General features: G+C 39.5%; 1 protein-coding gene across 15 annotated transcripts in view; it reads left to right on the top strand.

The window, feature by feature from the left end:
• MEF2C (myocyte enhancer factor 2C) overlaps nt 1-20,726 on the top strand; it is a 170,559-nt gene that overhangs the window by 82,685 nt on the left and 67,148 nt on the right. For all 15 annotated transcript variants that reach the window (XM_053409323.1, XM_053409318.1, XM_053409320.1 and 12 more), the window contains one exon: nt 13,223-13,426. In XM_053409323.1, the coding sequence (XP_053265298.1) occupies nt 13,223-13,426 (204 nt within the window). The remainder of the gene's footprint in view (nt 1-13,222; nt 13,427-20,726) is intronic.

Raw genomic sequence — 20,726 nt, 5'->3', positions numbered from 1 at the left:
CATTAGAATGCTCTTCGAATATGGCATCTGTTCTGACACACATGGGCATCATCTAAAAATAAAGAATGGGAACTGTTTTCTTCCTATTTTTTTATTCATAGGGAACCAAATCAAGATGTGATACATGAGTTAAACAATTAAAAGTCATGTGAAGATGATTTCTTTAATTGGGCTACTGCCTTAGTTCATATATGTATACCTTTTCCATCACCTACCATCAGTGCCCTTCTATGGTTTGAATGTGGTGAACATTCAACATGTCCTTTTTAAAATTGTATTTATGAACGGATTGGACATTAGAAATGGACAAGAGAAACTTGGGGGGGGGGATTCAGTCTTCCGTTGCATTCCATTTGTGACCTATACTTCAGGGGGGAGTTTAAGAGACAGATAAAGTATGCTGAATGAATTCATCTGTTAATGAATTAACAGATCTGACACACTTTCTTCTGGTTTGAATCATGAACTCAATAGGCTAGGTCACTACAAACAGAAATGATCTCATGTATGCTGTGTCATGCAAATTGAGCACAAGCCTGCAAGTGTTTGGGGGGAGGCAGAATCCATCTTCATTTATGGGCTTCTTAACTAAATGTCATTTATGTTGATTTGATAGATGGTGTCTCTGCTTCAATTGTGTGCTCATTTTTAATTCCAGTTTACAAGCATGTGTGCACACACAGCCCATCTTTTTCACTGTCTGCTTCGTGCATTAAATGAAATCTTCCCTATGAAAGCTAACGCCACAGTTCATACTCCAAGTCATAAAAATATGAACTAAGCATTGATTCCTATAAGCTTGTATTCTTGCTATTATTTGTACCAAGACCTATTTTCTTCCTGATAGCTGTGAACAAAATGTTCTACTTTTAAGAACAAATTCCATTTCTTTCTCAACGTAGAAAACAATGTTTGCTTCTTCAGCCTAAGAAATTTTTTTTATTCCAATTAATTTCGTTGGGAATCACACATAATCATACCTGAAGTCATGTTTAGTTTTATTGTCTGGGATCCCAGTTTGATTTTTATTTTTTAATGCTCCTATAGCACAAAGTATTATTCATGATAGTGTGTGTGTGTGTGTGTGTGTGTGTGTGTGTGATGAAACAGATTTTGAAGGCAATTGCTAAACAGATTATGAACATTGTGGCTCTAGGCTGTTTGTACAGTACTACTAAACTATACTGGAGCACAATTTAGACGAACTAGCTTCAAATGATATATTTAGATCCCACTGTTTTTAATTGTTAGTATTATCAAGTAGACAAAGTAAAAAGCAAGCCAAGTCAGTGAGTTGTCACAGACACAGGCAAAAGAAATGATCACTTCTAAAATTCATTTGGAAGGCCCTGAGGGAGTAAGAGCTGGAGGTGGGAAGCAAAACTAAAGTCATTGTGTGGAGGAAGAAGTTGCACTCTTCCTGTTTTGACAGGAAATGGAGACAAATGTGCTTCCTGACCATTTGCTCAGTAGGGAATGAAATATTCTCTGACCTTTACCTCATGAACATTTTAGCTTTGTTTTAACTAGTAAACATGTTTTCACCCCAAACATTTATTTGTATTTGCCAAAATGTTACATACGGCTGAAATGACACCCTCATTGCTTCTGGGGGTGTGCAGCATACAAACTCATTTGCAGCATGTGTGTAATGTTAAGCCGGGTGAATTCTGCTGCAAATGAAATGTTCTCCTTAGAAATTTATAACATACAGTTCTCCAAGGTACAATTTCAAACCCCACAAGATTCACAATTCATGTTCAATTAGGTATCTCTTTTGACCACCTAACTTTTCATGCATGTATGATTGCCAGTTGCCAGCATGTGTTGGTATGAGACAGCATGAGGAAAGGAAAGCAACTCGGAGTCCTTCCATCTTGCAGTGCATAACCACAAAATGCAGCTGCTATTCTGGCTTATGCTCATCTAACCAGCATGGGGTAGAAGGGAGGGGGGAGAAAGAGAGAGAGAGAGAGAGAGAGAGAGAGAGAGAGAGAGAAGAAGAAGAAGAAGAAGAAGAAGAAGAAGAAGAAGAAGAAGAAGAAGAAGAAGAAGAAGAAAGAAAGAAAGAAAGAAAGAAAGAGAAGGAAAGAAAGAAAGACTTGTTTTAGAATATGGGAGAACAAGAGATATGAAATACTTCTAAACCTTTTAAATTCTGGATTCTTAAAACGCCTGTTAATTAATATACCTGTGAACTACCTCTCTTCCTGTTACTCTTGAAGGCAAGTGTCATAACAGAGATCAGCAATCCTGTATTTGAAAACTTAGGACATGTACTGGGTTTTTGTTTTGTTTTTTACTAGATAGAGGGTGCAATTTGAACAGTTTGGTTAACTCCATGCTCCGTTATTTGTTTGCTACTATTCTAATGAGATGAAAGAGAGAAGACCTTTTCTATGATGTTCTAGACTGTTCTGCTTTATCACATCCTGTCTACAGTGTTAGAAACTGAGATATGAAAGCTAGGAGCTAAACAGCACCTTAAACCTAGGTTATGGGTGCTACCATGGAATGTCTAGGTGCACGTTTTTTATAACACAAATACAAAGCTGAAAATGAATGAACTTCAGCTTAAATCCTATGTTCATTTTTCACATGGTCTAGTATGAAGACTGCAAAAACAAAAACAAAGCTATGCTTCCCCTGCCCACCCCCTTAATATTCTTATGAGGGTCCCTCAAAACGCTGTCTTTCTGTAAGGCCAACTGAGAGGCAGAATCTATCAGCTTGCTTGGTGCTGCAGTGATCTCCTGGAAGTTGAGCAGACAGAAATTTCTCCTCCCACACCCTCAGCACCAGCAGTGGCAGTTTTAATCTGAAATCTTAGGTGCAGTACTGCGCCCAGAGCTCAGAAATTGCTCTTGCTAATGAAATTCCCAGTTGCAAAATGTGCCTAGAACAATGGGAGTTTTGAACGCTGCCTGTGTAATCCATTGCGCAGTTGAACTGGCATACAGTATTTAGTTCTGAGTCCGTTCATTTCCATTGAAGTCATTGACACTAAATCAGTGTACATCTTAATACTTAGCAAACTTGTCAATTGGCTGCTTGCAAGGTGGGGTATGTGTGTGATATATTACAGCCACAGCTTCACAGCATCTCTCAGCAGCTAGGGATCAGCATGCTTGTGCTGGTGACAATGGTTCTCTTCGCAGCCTGCCTCAGTGCTGTCTTGTCCCTGTGAATTATCCAGAAGGATTATAAGAACATGGCAGCAGGCTGATGAAGTGTGCCTGGCTGCTCTTTTTAAAGATCCTTTCATTTAATGGGTCCTGCCCAGTCGTTACACAAAGGAGGATTTGTCAGGGGGGAATCCTTCAATGATGCTTCGGCCATCACTGCTGTGGAGTGTAACCATAAAGCTGGTAGAAAAGAAGCCTTTGTTAAATCATGATTTGAAAACACAGACACACATAAGGAGATGCAAACTTGGGAATCTCATTACTGCAGAAAGTCATGTTCAGCTTTTTATGAAAGCTAATTGTGCTTAACTGCTTTGGATGCTGTTTTAGCAAACACATGCAAAAATATGATATCCTGGAGTAAAGAGACTTTCTGGCTTTGGTGGGGAAATATATAGAAATAGATAAGGAATGGAAAAAGAAAGTGTTGTTGAACAACAGTAAAGAGTTGGATCCAGAATGAATTAGTCACACTTGGGGCTTGTTGAAATCTATGTGAAAAGTTAGTCATCCTGGATTAATCTTAAATCCTGCTGGTTGTCATGGGAATGAAATGCAAATAACTCAGCCTGCAATCCTAATGCCACTTACCTGAGAGTAAGCCCCATTGAATCTAGCAGGAATTGTAGACATGGTTAGGACTGCGCTGTTAGTCCAGATCCAATTTAGCATGGCGAGCAATGTTAAACTGGTTCTTCAAAGTCCTTTGTAATCCTTATAAAATTATTTTAAAGCAAGGAAGCTTTATTTAAATAGGCAAAGTATTTAGCAGACATAATTCCTACCTACACATCGTACGCTTATGTGTCTATAGAAATGCCATGGTATAATGGCTCTAGTTTGTAGAGCGAAAAAGGATTTAAAAGGTCACAGTGAGTCCCTTCTCCCTCCACACACTTGGTGGACATCAGCACTGTTATTATGGGATGGTCAAAATTATTCTGCCAGCTTACTAAAGGGAGAGACAGGAATAGTCTGGGGAGTGGGGGCAGAGGAGGGGCAATGACGACAACAACAACTACACCCTGTATCATTCCCTATCACCACAAGAGCAGATGACAAAGTGGGTAGATTTGTGGCTTTTACCTTTCACCAATAATTTTTGCTCCTACACGGAGCCAATTAAAGCTAGGAGTGGCACAGTATGTCATCTGTAATTTTAGATAAACATAAACAATGGCCAAGTGCTGTTCCTTTTTTGCTACCACAAATTGTTGGGGTGGCTTCTAGGTGGAAGAAGTCAAATTTGTTATGTTTTACGAAGTTATATGTGAGGGGGACCTGCCTCCAAACAGGGAAGCTTCATTCACTACAAAGCAAAATACTACTTGATCTCTGTCTGCAATTACCGTACGCATAGGATCATATTGCAGTTTGTATACAGATTTATATTTCAACAAGTTCTAGTCCTGTTCACTTTCACTAGGGCCATCTTCCACCAGTGCTATTTAAGGACTAAGGACTCATTCATGACCACTTGAGCCCATGCTTGCCTGCGCTGTTTTTCACTGATGCAGCCCAAGGCTGAACCAGGAACTTGAAAGCTGCACACCATGTGTAAAGTGAAGACAGACTGGCTTTTTGCATGTCATCCCAACTGCTCAAAAAGCTAGGGTGGTTTGTCTATGATCAACTTAGATTGTGGCAGGCCAGCAGCATGAATGAGAATGAACTTTTTAAAACCACAAGCTCAGATGGTCATGTGAATGATCTGTAGTGTTGTTGTTTTCAGGGGGTGCAGCTGGCAATATATCCTTAGTGTGGTTCCCCTCTCTCATCATGTTCCCCTCTTCTTAGTGGGACTCCCCAACTCCATTGTCCATATCTTCAGCTCCTCCTTGCCATTGCTTTGACTTGCTCTCTAGCTAGAGAGCCCCAGTGAGCAAGCTGCTGTCCTCCCCATTGCTGTCCTCCCCATTGCTTTCATCATTTACTTGCTTACACTTTCTGAGTCAGAGAAACAGGGTTAATGTATCTGGAACCCTGCAGGAGAAAGAAAAATAAGTCAAGGGTAGAAGAGAGAGGATTTGATGAAGGCAAGTTGCAGGTAGAGGTAATTTTAGCGCGCGCGCGCGCGCGCGCACACACACACACACACACACAGTGGCTTCATAGCTACAAATTCCCCTTTCTGAAGTTGCCTTTTAAAAAAGGATGTTGGGGATTTACTTCAGTTGGTTTTGTGCCATTTCAGTAGCATTATTAGAAGACTGAGGGTGTTTTCAACTATCTACAGCCAGCCGGATGCAGTGATGTCTTATAACCAATGACTATCATGTGAATTCCTTTTGCGTGTTTTGAGTGTTAGTGAGCTGTGAAGTTTTAGTTGTCTTTCCTATTTTGTCGTGCCTGGTGGCAGAGTAGGCCGAATGTCTCCCTAAGGAGGGACTCAGTTGAAACTTAGTGACGTGTGATATACTTGGAGGTTGCCTAGCACCTGTTTTGCTCTCCAAGTAAGAGCTGGTTTACACGTTTCTTTATTCATGTGTAGCAGATTTCCACCCGATGATTATCCTCACCATTGCTGTATCCTCACCATTGTTGCTACTCGGATCCTCTGGAATGCATGGGGAGTTTTTATGCCAATACCAGATGTTCTTAGCAGCATCTGTTGCTTGTGCAGAAAGTCTCCACAAAATCCTGATGATCCGTGCGGCAAACCACACTAGACAATACAATCCTTGTTATGGCAGCCAACACAGGGAAGCCTTGAGCATAATGTAATGTGTAGACTGATATTAATTCTGAGTGGTAGAATAACGAAGTGCTCTATGAGAATACTTTTAATTTGAAGTTCATCTTTAGGAACATTGGAAGTTGTCTTGCACCGTGTCAGAGCATTGGCCCGTCTTGCTCCCTGGGGATTCAACAGATCTATCTGGAGATGCAGGGAACTGAATTTGAGACATTCTGTGTTCAAAGCAGATCCTTCTACTCAAGTTGTTGCTACAGGGTAACCTACAGGCCTGGACAGCTTCAAAATTTTCTTCAGTATCTGAGCCCATGTTAGTTGTGTGTGTTTTCTTGGCAGCATTGACATTCTTTCGGGAAGACCAGTGCTCACAGTGGAAGTGAAGGGCACTTTTGGAAGGCATGATTAAGGGCACTGGAATGTTCTGGAGCACAGGAGATGTTGCAGCAGAATGGTGCTTCAGGAAGAGTGGCCAGAATTTGGGTTGCTAATTGAGGGAGACTGAAAAGTGGATTAGCGAATAGAAAACAGCAAGGAAGCAGAAATAGTTGACTAAAGCAAGAAGCAATAGAAATGATATAGGGCTGTTGGTCAGTGGTAGAAATTTTGCAGAATGTTCCAGGTTCAGCCTCCTGCATCTCCAGGAAGACTGAGAGATAAACGTGTCTAAAATCCTGCACAGCTGGTACCAGTCAGTGTAGACAATGTCGAGCTACATAGGCTGATTCAGTATAAGGCTATGTTCTCATATTGGTGAAATATGGATGGTTCTTGAAGCTCTGAGCCATTCTGGGACTGTACTCGGCCCTGTCATACCAAAATGGGATAAGGTATACTTAAATGAAGACTTGACATTCCACAAGTGCAGCATCTCCCATTATGTTGTAGTGATGGGGGAACTGTTTTGCTTCATACCCTAATTGCATCTTCTATCCATGATTCATTCACAAAAGGGGGGGGGCAAAAGAGAAAGAGAGACAGGCAGAGGGACCACTTACAGGACCACAAACCTAAGCATGCAGGCAAACAGGAAAGTGCACGCACTCATTCTGACATGGGTGCACAGACAAAAATACCCCTATCAGTTTTCAAATCACAAGAAATGATACACACCCACAATGCAGCAAAATCAAACTTGAGCCTGACCTTTTTTAAACTTTCCTTGCAGTTGCCTCAGTTCTGGCTCTCTGCAAAAGAAGAAGGCACAAGCATATTAACTTATTTCTCATGGGTATTCTGGGTAAGAACTTAGGCAATTTTTTTTTGTTACAATCAGACCCTTCTCCCTGTCATATTCTTCAACTCTCAGTACCTTTTGACTCTGCATGGAAGTGGCATAATAGAGGAATAATCAACAACACTTGGAAATAGGGCAATAACTTGCACCAGCGATGGAAATCAGAAAAACTAGTTGCTTCTCCAGCAACTAGGAACTGGGTCCTACTTTTGAGGCTCCATGCTCTGCCTTCAGAATCTCAGGGTGTGAACCTCAGACGACCTGGCTACCCTCCTGGCTAAACTGTTTTCTGAAGATCAGACTGCACTACGTTGCCTGTAAACACTCTTCAGATATTTAGAGAGCTTCTTTGTGGATGCCCTTATGAAGAGTCTCATTGCAGAACTATATTTATATGTATATACTAATGCTGTGCTGCAACCCATACTCCAGTTTCTCAAATTATTTCTTCCCGAGACCGACACTCAGCTGAGGATATTATGGGGTTTTCAGGAAAGGCAGTACACATGAAGGCTGCAGAGTGCAGACCACTGGATAGATGATTTGTGGAATGAAAAAAAGGGAATCTACAAACATCCCTTGTCAAACTTGAATGTATGGTAAATACAACAATCCCCCGCCCCTCACCCCTTTGATAATGAACACATGTAATTTCTTTTCTCATCTGTTGGTAGAGAATGATAAAAAATGTGGGGATAGAGAATGATCGAAAAACATTTCAGCATAGCACACAGACCACATTCATCCTTTGTGCAGACAGTGGGTCATCCACTGAGTAAGACCTAGCTAGGTGGGCTCATTCCTCTAGGGTCCAATGCATTTCACTGTTTTTGTTTAAGTGCCATCATCCCTAAGTTTAGACCTGTACATACAGATCGGCTGCTTCCAATTTTGTATATAGTTGTGTATGGTGCTGAGTAATGTGAACCAACTTACAGAAAATTTAGTGTAGCCGTAGGGTAGGGATAGCCAACACAGTAGCCTACAGAGGTTGTTGGACTACATCTCTCATTGGCCCCAGTCAGCATGACTGTAGTCCATGCTGTAGTCCAACAACACGTTGGCTACCCCATTGCAAGGTTTTTGTGTGTACCCATTAGTCCAGCAAATGAAAACTTTCATGAGCTAGATCCATATTCCTGAACATGGACTGAGACAAAGAGACGACATGTTTTAATAATTCATGAAAACTATATACTCAGCAAAGTTTTCTCAAATTAAAGTCAATGTCTGCCATCTCAGTCTATGCTTATCAGCTAATTATAATTAGCTGAATAGCTAATTGAGTAGACTGGAGACCAATTCCACAACTTTTAAAAATTTAATATTGATTTTTAAATTTTATTATTAATGTAATGTGCATTCAAAAGATAATATACTTTTGTTTTTAAAGTAGGAATAATGGAAAAAAAGAAAATTCATTCTTAAATACCTTTCAAGATGTTCCAAATAGTTTCTGAAGTCTTTGAACTTTCAACTGTTACTAAAAGTATAGATTCATTTCTATGACAAGTTATTGTAAAAGTATGAGATATTAATGATTTATGATGATATTGTGTTAAGTGCAAAAATGTCTTTAAGTTTTTAACTTTAAATGAGTGGCATATTTTAAAAGAATTGTGAAATTTCTCTTTCACTTTAGAAACCGTGATGCATAAAAACAGTTTTATCTCTCTGTGAACAATGGTAGCATCATGATATAATACATTTGGAGAAGATGATAATGAATCAATGAGCAATTAAGATTACATTTTAAAGAGAAAAAATTAAACGAAACTTTTATTCATTTCATCTTTTTCATTGTGATGAAAAGAAATCATTTGCAATGGTCTGTGACACGTCTTATGAAAATTAGTATGTGCTGTGTAGCATATTTATGTGGTCTCCTAAATGTTCAGGAGGACCTAACTGTAAACACAAACAGTGGCCTTAAAGATATTTCTGTCCCAAAGTGTACTTTGATGGTGAGAAGCTGTAAATTCTGAGGTTTCTCTGCAACAGAAACCATACTATATGCAGACACTCCTCCTCCAGTGCTGTGGTCTGCAAGTCTGATTGAAAATAGCTTGAGATGCAGCACAGTATGTGGGGTTCGTGCATCCTACTCGTTCCATGTCCTGGGCTGTACTCAAGTCATGTATTGCCATTTCCTGTGAAGCAGAGACAGTCTTAAAACAGCATTGAGTTCAAAGTTACCAGGTCTGATGGGTTCAAAATGATGGTTTGACTGCCTCCACACCATCATGCATGCATACTTAAGCATTTTTATCAATTCCAGTTGTATAAGTCAGCTTGCCTTCATGAGTTCAGGTGCTTTGTCTAGATCATTTAATACAGACTAGTGAACCATTTAAACCACACGTTAGGGTTCATATCTTACATTCAACATGCGTACAATCTGCCTTCCTGTGTACACTCATACAATTAGATAAACATAAAATTCAGCATGCTTACACAACAATGGAGTTGTAGAGACTGTGCTTGTGTTCAGTTTAAAAAAACACACACAAGGAAAGATAAGGGATCCATGTACTTTTTCATATAATATTTATTGAATTTCATTTTTAAAACCAAACAGTTAACATTTTCTCTTATCATCACATATATTTTGACTCTCTGAGTCTTCGACTTCCCCCCTTCCCTCTAACTACATCAAAATTCCCTTCTTTTTCTTTACATTTCCAACACATATTATCACTTGTCCTATACATTTTTGCTAATTTAGTTGGTGTCAAATACCATCTATACATCATCTTCATTATATTTTCCTTTAAGGCTGTACATGCAGTGAATTTAATTCCTTTTTTTCATAGCTTTTCCCAAGCCTCTAATTGAATATTATATCCAAAATCCTTAGCCCATTTTATCATAAACATCTTAACTTGTTCATCTTTAGTATGCCATTCTAACAATAGATTATACATCTTTGACAAAAATTTACCTTTACATTCTAACAACACAGTCTCCAGTTTTGACTTAGTATTTGCAAAGCCATTATTTTTAACATCATCCTTAAAAACATCATGCAATTGATGATATTGCAAACAATCGGTCAATTTTCCTTTCAACTCTTCAAAATACTTTAATTTTACCTCATTTTCAACTTCTATTAACAAATCTTTATATGTGGCTCAATTTTTTTCCATATTTTTCTTTTTAACCCCTGTAGGGATCCATGTACTTCTAATACCTACAGCATAAGTGATTATAGAATGAGCGGCTTTTCTCCTGTGTGGCAAGCTACGCCACCAGATTCTCATTTTTACACAACTGCTTGTCACCCTTTGCATTCAGTCATTGTAGAGACGAAAAGAAAAGATGGACATGGATTGGGGTTGGGGTAAGGATAGAAGCACATGGATATTTGCTTTCTTCAAACCCAGCATATTTTCAAAAGAAGCTGTGGTCATCAGGTAGCCCAGTCCACAGCCTGGTTAAGCCTATTCAGTCCCACTATTGAACAACTGTTCAGTTGTTCAAACCTGTTCTCAGATCATTTGCTACTGGACTCCAACACTGCTGCATACATATTGGCAAATAGATAATAGCTGTCGTATCTTGCAGTCCATCAAAATTGTTGGATAGTTAGTAGTTGTAAACTGGGTTCAATCCAGTTCTCCAGGTTTGACTTGATGGTGGCTCAAACCACCCCTGAAAGGGGGCAGAGAAAGAGAGAGAGTACCATCCCAGTGCTGCAACCCTTTGGTAAAAAATTATTTTGTAATGGGAACAGGAAGATTGAGATGGCAACACAGAACATCATTTGGGTTTTGTTGTGGAAAATAAATTTGCAGCGAATTGGCATCTGGCCACATTTCTTTTAGATGGACTAGCTGGTGGGATTAGACAGACTTAATGTCACGTTTTCCATGGCATGACCGGCCGAGATTTCATGGCAGACTGGGGCTGCTGTTAGCATTAGCCTGCATTAGGCATGTAAGAAGATAAAACGACAGCTTTGTGAGCCATGTACAGTAGAGTCTTTTACGTCTAACAGAGATCCATGTGCAGAGGTACTTTTACTTATAGCATTAAAGAGCTGATAGTAACTAGCATATCATTAAGTAGCCTTGCCCCGTGTGCACTGTAGTGCTATGATTTTTACTATAGCTGTCTTTGATTTGGCAAATTGCTGTAGAAACTTGCAGTGGACTTTATCTCACAAACAAGCAATACTATATGAAGAAAGAGTGAACATACTGTTTTATATTGAAGAGCTTTTTGTTGTTTTTATTGTGGACAGGATCACTTTAAAATAGGCAATAAAGCTATCCAGTTTTTATGTGCACGTATTCCTCCTGTTAAGGCAATACAAGGTAGAGCAACAAAAAATTAATGTACAAAGAAATGCATTTGCCTGGGCACTATTTCCGTTCTCCCTGTCCCAAGTAGGATGCAGAATTCTCCACTGTTGTGATGTGTACAGGGAGAGGATATCCAGTTTGGACTGAGAAAGGCCCCTGTTTGAGGCCCTTGATGGCCCCTGTCAATCAGTGCTCTGGTTCACACATAGTACTAAACCGTACTTAACATTAATTATAGTTAATATTAATTATAATTTAATAAACAATAGTTAAAGGTGAGTTATCTGGCAGATGATCACTTCAACCTTGGCTTATTACATCACAGAGTGGTTAAAAGCCCCAGCAAGAGCAGCTGAGCCTTGAGAGTAGTTTGAATTGTTTTGCCACTCTTCAAGCACAGCTCTGTAGCAATGACAGTTTCTTAGCTAAGAAGGGGGTCCAGGTTCACACATAAGGCTAAGCTATGGTTAACATGAACTAAGGTTTATAAGCTGGTTACGAACCATGATTAACAAACAACCTTTAATCATAGTTAATAAAACATAGTTCATTTGCTGAGTTAAGTTCACACTAAGCCAAGGTTTAATAAGCCATAGTTTAATAAACCATCGTTTATCATATGTGCAAACCAGACCTACATTAGAGGTGATACTGAGCTATGTGGTCCAATGTTCTGACACAGTATAAGGCAGCTTTCTATCTTCCTACATTTTTGTACTTATGCTCCAAATATCAAATGTGAATTGGCCCTTGTTGTGTATCCCTGTACATAAGTACATAAATTGAACCCCTTTTCAAACAGCTATTATAAGATTATTATTTTAAAAAATGGCATGAATTTGTCAGGCTCTGGCTATTTTACTTGAACAGTATCATAACTAGTAAACTCATTTTTTATTGTCTCAGGCAGAGGTAAAAATTAGGAGGAAGAAATTGGGAAGATAGGGTGGAAGAAGAGTACAGGGCCCTAGTTCATTTCTACTTCATTTTGTAATTTAATGTACAAGTGCATGTATATGCCTGCTCATAAGTGCTTATATTAGCTTCTTTATTAATATTTGCTGACGTTGGAAGATGTTAAGCAGAATTGTTTGTTTGTTTGTTTGTTTGTTTGTTTGTTGATATTCTACCTCTCCCGGTTCAGGACTCAATAGTTCACGACGTAAATTAAAACAGATACAAGTTTTTTAAAAAACAAAATAAATATAAATAATAGAATGTTACAATATATGAAACGTAAATATCTCTAAATGAAATATAAATAATAAAATGAAAGCATTATCCTTTGTATATTTGAGGATTTCTCAAAGCTAAGATGGAGTCAGATTGGCGGCATATGTAAAGGAGTCTGCTCTTCCCTCGGAAGAGAGTACGTTTAAAATATTGCTATTGCTAGGACTACACTCAAGGTAGCAAATTTTAGTAAGTGAGAAGCAAAAGTTCATGAGTCTGAAAATACATGAAACAGTTTGTGTATTGGCAACCAAGTATGTTGAATTGCCTTATTACGCAGAGGGTTCTAATGCCAGTGTTTTGAACTTGTAAATAAGAGCAGAGATACCCAGCCCAGATTAATCGTTATGCTTCTCGCCTTTCTTGAGCATTAAGCATTGTTCATATGTCTTTCCTCAGTTACTTAAACGTCAGAGATATTTATATTATTTGTTGGTACTATATTTAGGTTGGCTGTTTCACTTCCCTCCTGAATTTGTTCAAGCCCAGAAATTATATCAACTGCAAGGTAACATTTCATGAAAAGCAAAACAGACGGACCTGAGTTCTCCCTTTCTTTCTTTTTTTTTAGGTGACATTTACGAAGAGGAAATTTGGGTTAATGAAGAAGGCTTACGAGTTGAGTGTTCTCTGTGACTGTGAGATTGCTCTAATAATCTTCAATAGCACCAACAAACTGTTTCAGTACGCCAGCACTGATATGGACAAGGTGTTGCTGAAGTATACAGAGTACAATGAGCCACACGAGAGTCGAACGAATTCAGATATTGTTGAGGTAAGAATACACCTCTTGCAACTCCCCCCACCTATACTTTGCCATGCAAGTTTCATACTGACTTTGTTTCCTTCATGTCAATTACTTGATGACGTTCAGCTGAAATAGCTACATGTGTTTCTTTCTACAACTCACAAAACTGTGGAACAGGACAAAGCAATATACTATTTGAGTCACTGTTTGAGTCCCTTAATTAATTTTGCTTCCATTTTATATTTATAAAGAAGTCACTTCCATCCAGTGCAGAAACCCTTTCTTACTGTCAAGCATAATAATACAAGCCATCACCTTCTTAAAACGATGGATTGACATTAGAGAGATAGGTAGGTCGCTAGATAGCCATCCAATAGGTTTTCTAATGTGAGTGCAAGTTAAACATCATGTAAAAATCTTACGGCGCAAAATAAACCAGGCCTTTTACCCATTCGGCCTTAATGTATTGTTCAGTGTGGTTTGAAATAAATATTTTGTTGCTTTGCAAGTAACGAAAAGGAAAACCCAGAAGAGCATTGATTCCCAAATGCATTGTATTTCTTGTTTGCTGCCATTGATTTATTCTGTAATCTTATGGCAGTACTTTTAAGTAAAGATGTAAACAGATAAGTGAGTCACCCTAACCAGCCTTAACCGTCTTTGAGAAATACTTATTTCAATGTAACAATCTCTGGGAGTTTTGCTGCTGATTTCAGTGGAGCCAGAATTTAAGTGCCTGTCTGCTTTGTGGCTTCCTGCACTTTTGGTTTTATGCTTTAATGCAAATCCAAAAGTGCACAAAGCAGTCCCATAAAGAAGAAGAAGTTTGTGCTCTCCTTCCCTGTGATAACTGTACCAACCGTGCTGGCTCTTTGGCTGACCAGACACCATGCTTAAGTCTTAGGGAATGCATGGGTAGCACATTGTTTGAAGGTTCAGAGTCTGCTCAGCAATCTGAGTACTAGGGAAGGTAAGCGACGTGCGCTCTGGTTTCCGTCACAGTGTTCCGTTCCACCAGAAGCGGTTTAGTCATGCTGGCCACATGACCCGGAAAGCTGTCTGTGGACAAACACCAGCTCCCTCAGCCTGAAGTGAGATGAGCGCCACACCCCATAGATGCCTTTGACTGGACTTAACTATCCAGGGGTCCTTTACCTTTTACCTTAGCTAATATTCTAGTTCTTCAACCACTCAGCCTGGCCAGTAAATAACATGTGGCAACTATGCTTTGTGACAGGATGTGCAGTAGTGAGTTTGGTGGCCGTGAAGTAGTGGCCGTTCATAAATTTGTGTCAACAAAGTTTCAGGCTCTTTCTACCAAAAAAGCAAAAGCTGCAGGGACATGTTGCATTCATTTTGATAGATTCAAATGGTTAAGCGATAATCACACAAAAGAGAGACAAAATGCCTTGAGTACTGTTTCTTCCATATGGCTTGCTGGCAGCTAAAATAGCTTACTAACTTGAAAGGATGTGATTTTCTATATTCAGACTGAAATACAGAGTGCAGAGGTCACTCTGGATTCAGCACTGTTTCAGGGTCAGAGGAAATAGTTTTGCAGCGTGTGTGGGTGTTTTTTTGGGGGGTAGAATCTTTACATTAGGGGAAAGGAGGGGGGGAAACTTCAGTGTAATTATATTGTTTTACTTGATAATTAGCATCACTGTTGCTAGTACAATGAAGCAAGAAAACAAAAGCTGAAGAGGCAGGCAGCTTCACACACAAAAGTAGCTTGAGTACATGTCTTAGTGCAGAATAAAGAATTGCTGTCTTTTAAATATTTAAATGCGCCAGGGAAATGCAAAAAAAGAAAACCCTATCCCACAGAAAACCAGAAATCTTCTTCTTCTAAGGTATCCAGCATTGTTTGACATTGATCTCATTCACATATACTGTAATGCTAACCCAAATTGAGCAAACTGTTCTCCCAAGAAAATGATATTTATCTTTTCATACTACAGGATTTAGTGCGGGATTTCTTTCTTTCTTTCTTTCTTTCTTTCTTTCTTTCTTTTTCTTTTCTCATCTCTGTGATTGTTTAACAGACTTTAACACATGTGTAGGCAAACTAAGGCTCGGGTGCTGGATCTGGCCCAATCGCCTTCTAAATCTGGCCTGCGGATGGTCCAGGAATCAGCGTGTTTTTACATGAGTAGAATGTGTCCTTTTATTTAAAATGCATCTCTGGGTTATTTATGGGGCAAAGGAATTCATTTTTATTTTTTCCCCAAAATATAGTCCGGTCCCCTGCTGAAAAAATTTGCTGACCTCTGCTTTAACAGAATCCATACTGCTTTTTTGCCACATATTGGCATCTGGTATGTGGTTGAGTCTTCTTTACTTCACAGTGATGCTGAGCACATGTGTGGTGATCAGCCTATAAATTAATGTTCTGCTTCTTTCTAAAATGAAGTTTCAATTCTTAGCCTATTCGAACTGAGCAGCTTAGAAGCATGGCCTCGGTCAGAGTAGGATAATTAGACGCAATTTCGCTTGTAAAGTATATATGTGGGAACTGCATGGAGGGGTTAGGGAACTAAGTGTGTTTTCAGTTCTCAAGATCCAAATATGACTGCTCCCTACAACACACTCTGGCAATGTGCATCCTTTTATTTTAAAAGCTATTTTATTTATTATTCATCTTCAATGGATTCTGCTGGAGCTAATAACACAGAGTACTTGCTATCAAATGTCAGAGGAAAACTGCAGTGGGACTATGTGCCCTTGACTCCCAGGTTTTTCAGAAAATAGAGATTTGATATCCTTTGCTTATCTGACAGGGTTTTCACAGCAAATTCAGGTATTAGACATGGCAGAGCAAAAAATAATCATCACAGATTAACTTTTTGACCTTCTAAATAATAACAGTTATTACTGAAATTGCTAACAAAATCATTCCTCCCACTTAAGAGTGAATCAAAATATACATTTGGAGACTCTGAGTGTTGCCCTTACTAGTTTAGACAAAACTATAAAGGCAGGGAACAGACTTTTTTTAAAAAAAGTTTTACCTATGAAATGAATTTGCTTTGGGACTCTGAAGGCTTTAGCATCTGGTGTGAAATTGTCTGGGCTTTTTAATGATTTCAGGGTAACATTTTATTACTTAAGGTTTTATTTGTCCATCCCAATCCCCTGGCACCACATTCTCATTGGTTGTACAGTGGTACCTTGGGTTAGAAACACTTCGGGTTACAAACTCTGCTAACTCAGAAGTAGTACCTCGGGTTGAGAACTTTGCCCCAGGATGAGAATGGAAATCGAACACCGGTGGCGAGGTGGCATCGGAAGGCCCCATTAGCAAAAGCGTGCCTCAGGTTAAGAACGGTTTCGGGTTAAGAACAGACCTCAAGGTACCACTGTACTTTTAATGCCCATTAAATCATTTGCTTAATTGTAGCACTTTGACATCTTGTGTTTTCTTCTCTATGACTGCCTCCTCAATTCCCATCCCTTGTTATACAGAGTATTGCAAACCTTTCCCATCCCCTGTACATCGGTCTTTCTTGTTTCTTCATTTCCATTCTCTCTCGTCTTTCACATAAATCATGCTTCTCTCTTCCTTCCAGACCATCGCTCACCATTTTTGTTACCTCCAGCCAATCAATCTTTTATTTCTCTGGTATTCTCACAAAGCTTCACCCTTTCCTGTCCTCACCAATCCACTCCTTTCTACCAAGTCCATGGCTGCTGCTTCATAGTTCAGATCCCCTGCTTCCCTGAAATATTTCATTTCTCTCCCTTCGAGAACCTCCGTCTCAGCAGTTCTCTCCTTAATTGCACAAACGCAGACACAAAGACACAACACACAGACATTCCCACATCCCCTTCAAACATTTTGGAAACTCACAACAACTCACTCTACTGAACAGTTTTGATGCTCCCATACAGTTATCTAGAGATGGGGGAGAAATTCAATTTTTATTTATTTTATTTTTAATGAGAAACTGCCTAATTCACTCTTCTCACATGACTGCATGAAATGAAACATAATTATTCAATGAGATACTCACTTCTCTTAATTCTGTGATGCAGTTTGCCAGCAACACAATGCTTATCAAAATGGATATATTAGAAGAAAGCATACATAAAAATGCATATATTAATGAAAATAATGTACATTAATACATCATGTTAGGGGAAAATGTGTATATTATTAGTGTGACATGTGAGCCAGGAAGTTGCCATGTCAAATTCACTTTGGTCATCACTTCACTAAAGTAATTTTCAGCACACTTCAATCTCAGTGCTGCTATGTCCAGTTCTGCAACATGCTGAGAATATGACTGATCCACTGTACAGAGTCGTTGTAAGCATTACTGAGATAATGGTCTAGTTTAGAGGAAACATGCTTGTTCTAAGAAACCATGGTGCCTGAATGCTGCATCCTCATCCACTGAACTTTAACGGTTTTGTCATGGTTATTAAATTGCAGCTTCCTAGTGTATCCAATCTGGAAAACTGTAGTTTAATCTCTGTCTACAAAGCAGGATTTGAAACCAAGGGATACAGTGGTTCGATAAGCCCTAGAAATCGTAAATTAAGACAAAGGAGAGAAAGGAAGAGGCAGCGCTGGATTTAGGGCGGCGTGGAAGGTGCTGAGGGGGTTGCAAAATTATAATAAATGAATAAGGAATTATTGTGAAAATAATAAATATTTAGGGGAGGCACTGAATTTTGTCCTCACTCACTTACTGAAGTCCACCTCCATGTGGACAAAACCCTCATATTTAGATTTCCATCTAGGAGCCTGTAATTCCTGAAAAGTCAACAATGAGATGGTGAGTAACAGGTTTCACTGACATGCATTTGTTCAGCACTACCAATCTTTTCTACCATCAGCCAAAGAAGAGTTTCGCTTGTCCAGTAGGCAGGGCCACTCTCAGTGCACAAAGGGCTCTAGTGAAATCCACTGTAAGCCCGTTTTATAACCTGTGTAAACTGAGTTCACATTCTGGAATATGCCACATATTTCTTCAGTGTGCAGAGGTTCCTTGACAAACACATAGGAGATAAATAAATCAGTGTAGAAAGGGTTCCCTGAAGACAGGAAATTTAAAACCACTGGTGTAGATCGTAATGGATATATGAAGTGTGTAAGATAGCTGAGTGAGTTTACAATCTCATGTTCTCTTTCATGAATGAGAACATCCATGTTCTATGTATCTGAAATCAAGTCTCACTTATTTCCATGGGATTTGTTGCCAAGTGAGCATGTGCTAAGGCTCATAACTTGCAAAAACTGCAATTTGCTCTTCTTTCTCATTGGCTGTGCCTGACAAATGTGGCTGATCTAACTGAGAGTGATCCTTGAACCAGAGGACAACTCTCTCTCAGCAGCGTGTTCACCATAGTAGTAGTAGTAGTAGTTACTGCAATACAGTACTAATGCTATCAATACTTATTATTATTTATACAGTGGTACCTCTGGATATGAACGGGATCCATTCCGGAGCCCAGTTTGCATCCTGAAGTGAATGCAATTCGCGTCTGCGTGTGCGTGGGTTGCGATTCGCCGTGTCTGCGTGTGATGTCATTTTGAGCGTCTGCGCATGCGTGAGTGGCGAAACCCGGAAGTAACGCTTTCCGTTACTTCCAGGTCACCGCGGAGCATAACCTGAAAACGCTCAGCCTGAAGCATATTCAACATGAGATATGACTGTATAGCATAAGTTGAGCCTTTAAAGTACTTCATGTACATTATGTAAAGATCTCAGTCTAGTAAATTATAGTTTATTAGACATTATAGAAATTTTAAAGCATTATTAACATAGTTTGAATCCAACCAAAAAGAATGTAAGAAGAGCCTGCTGGATCAAGTCAATGGCCCATCTTGTCCAGCATCCTGTTCTCATGGTGGCCAACCAGATGTCCTGCAAGCAGGACCTGAGCAGAGGAGCACTCTCCACCCTGCATGGTTCCCAGCAACTGGTATTCAGAAGCATTACTGTCCATGATCTCATATATACAATCATCATGCATACGATACAACACCGGTACTTTTTTTCTTCATGTGTCATGCAGACACTCTCAAAGACTCAGTAAGGTGGTAGTTCTATCCCTGATGACGATGATTATTACTGGTGATAAATATTATTACTAATGATAAAGTAGCCCCATGGATCAGTCTCTCACTAGATACTTGATGTGGCATGACACTCTCTCATCTGCCAGTTAATCTCTGATGAGAGGATATACACAGTAGTGCCATGGGATGGAGCCCTGGAGTCATGCTCATGACACTGGTATCATTGCTGCATACCTGGATGCACCTGGGGCAGGGGAGCACAGCAGGAGGGTGGAAGCCACACAGGGTGCCCTGGTGAGACTGCCACAACCTGGGACCTCGCCAGCTCTGTCCGGGTAAGCAGCAGTGACATTGGTCACTGCTGGATATACACACTGCTAAGAACTTTTATTAGCAGCAGTAGATGTAGCTGCTTTTTAAGAAGAAAGCTTGGCTGAGTGCATGTACCTCCAGCAAAAGTTAACTGCACCAGTGGTGTTGTGTCACTGCCATGAAAAAATCCTTGTGTATGTGAGATATAAGCAAAACAAGTTTGTAAATGTGACTGTTGGCACTGGAAAGAGAACCCATATTTTCTGGAGGAATATGAAACCAGTGCCAGTTTACAATGGGCATTTCTTAAGAGGTCTGTTTGCTTTACATTGGGTGATGAATTCCTTCGCTGTGAAGCTCAGTTGTTGCTGAAAATTAAAGAGAGATTTGATATAAGCAACAATATAGTCCTAACAGACATGAGCTGTTGGGGGGGGGGGACCCTCTGGTATAGGACAATGCAGGGTTCAATGTCACAACTTCAGTATTCTGAAAAGTTGGCAACCATTCTGCACTAGCTGCCATTTAGATTGCTTAAAGAGCACATATCCATGTGACTTGCTGCATAAGTGATACATTATGTGTGAAAGAAATGACACCATCCCATTTTGCTGATTGACTTACTACATTTTGTTGCCTCAGACCTTTATTGCAATGGATCCTATAGCATACCTAAGATTAGTTACCTGGTAGGAGGTTATGAATGAGATGAAGGAGGAAGAAATCCCCTCTGTCAATTATTTCTAAAGGTCACAGAGCTAATGACTAGCTGAGAGGTTAATTAGATTCTGAAAGCCTTTTTTTATATCAATTAAGACTCTTATCTGTATATCCATGGTAAATAACCACCTCTCGCTATTTCAACTTGTGAACCTTTGTTCTCTTGCTCTGGGTGGCCTTGCACATGACAAAAATGCAGGGAAGATATGCTTCTCCATCACATCTAGAACAAAATGGTTGCATCTTCCCTGTACCATGAGATGCACA

The sequence above is a fragment of the Podarcis raffonei genome, chromosome 11, assembly GCF_027172205.1.
Source record: "Podarcis raffonei isolate rPodRaf1 chromosome 11, rPodRaf1.pri, whole genome shotgun sequence".
NCBI classification, from domain to species: Eukaryota; Metazoa; Chordata; class Lepidosauria; order Squamata; family Lacertidae; genus Podarcis; species Podarcis raffonei.
The sequence above is the reverse complement of the archived record's forward strand: the minus strand, read 5'-3'. Positions and strand labels throughout refer to the sequence as shown.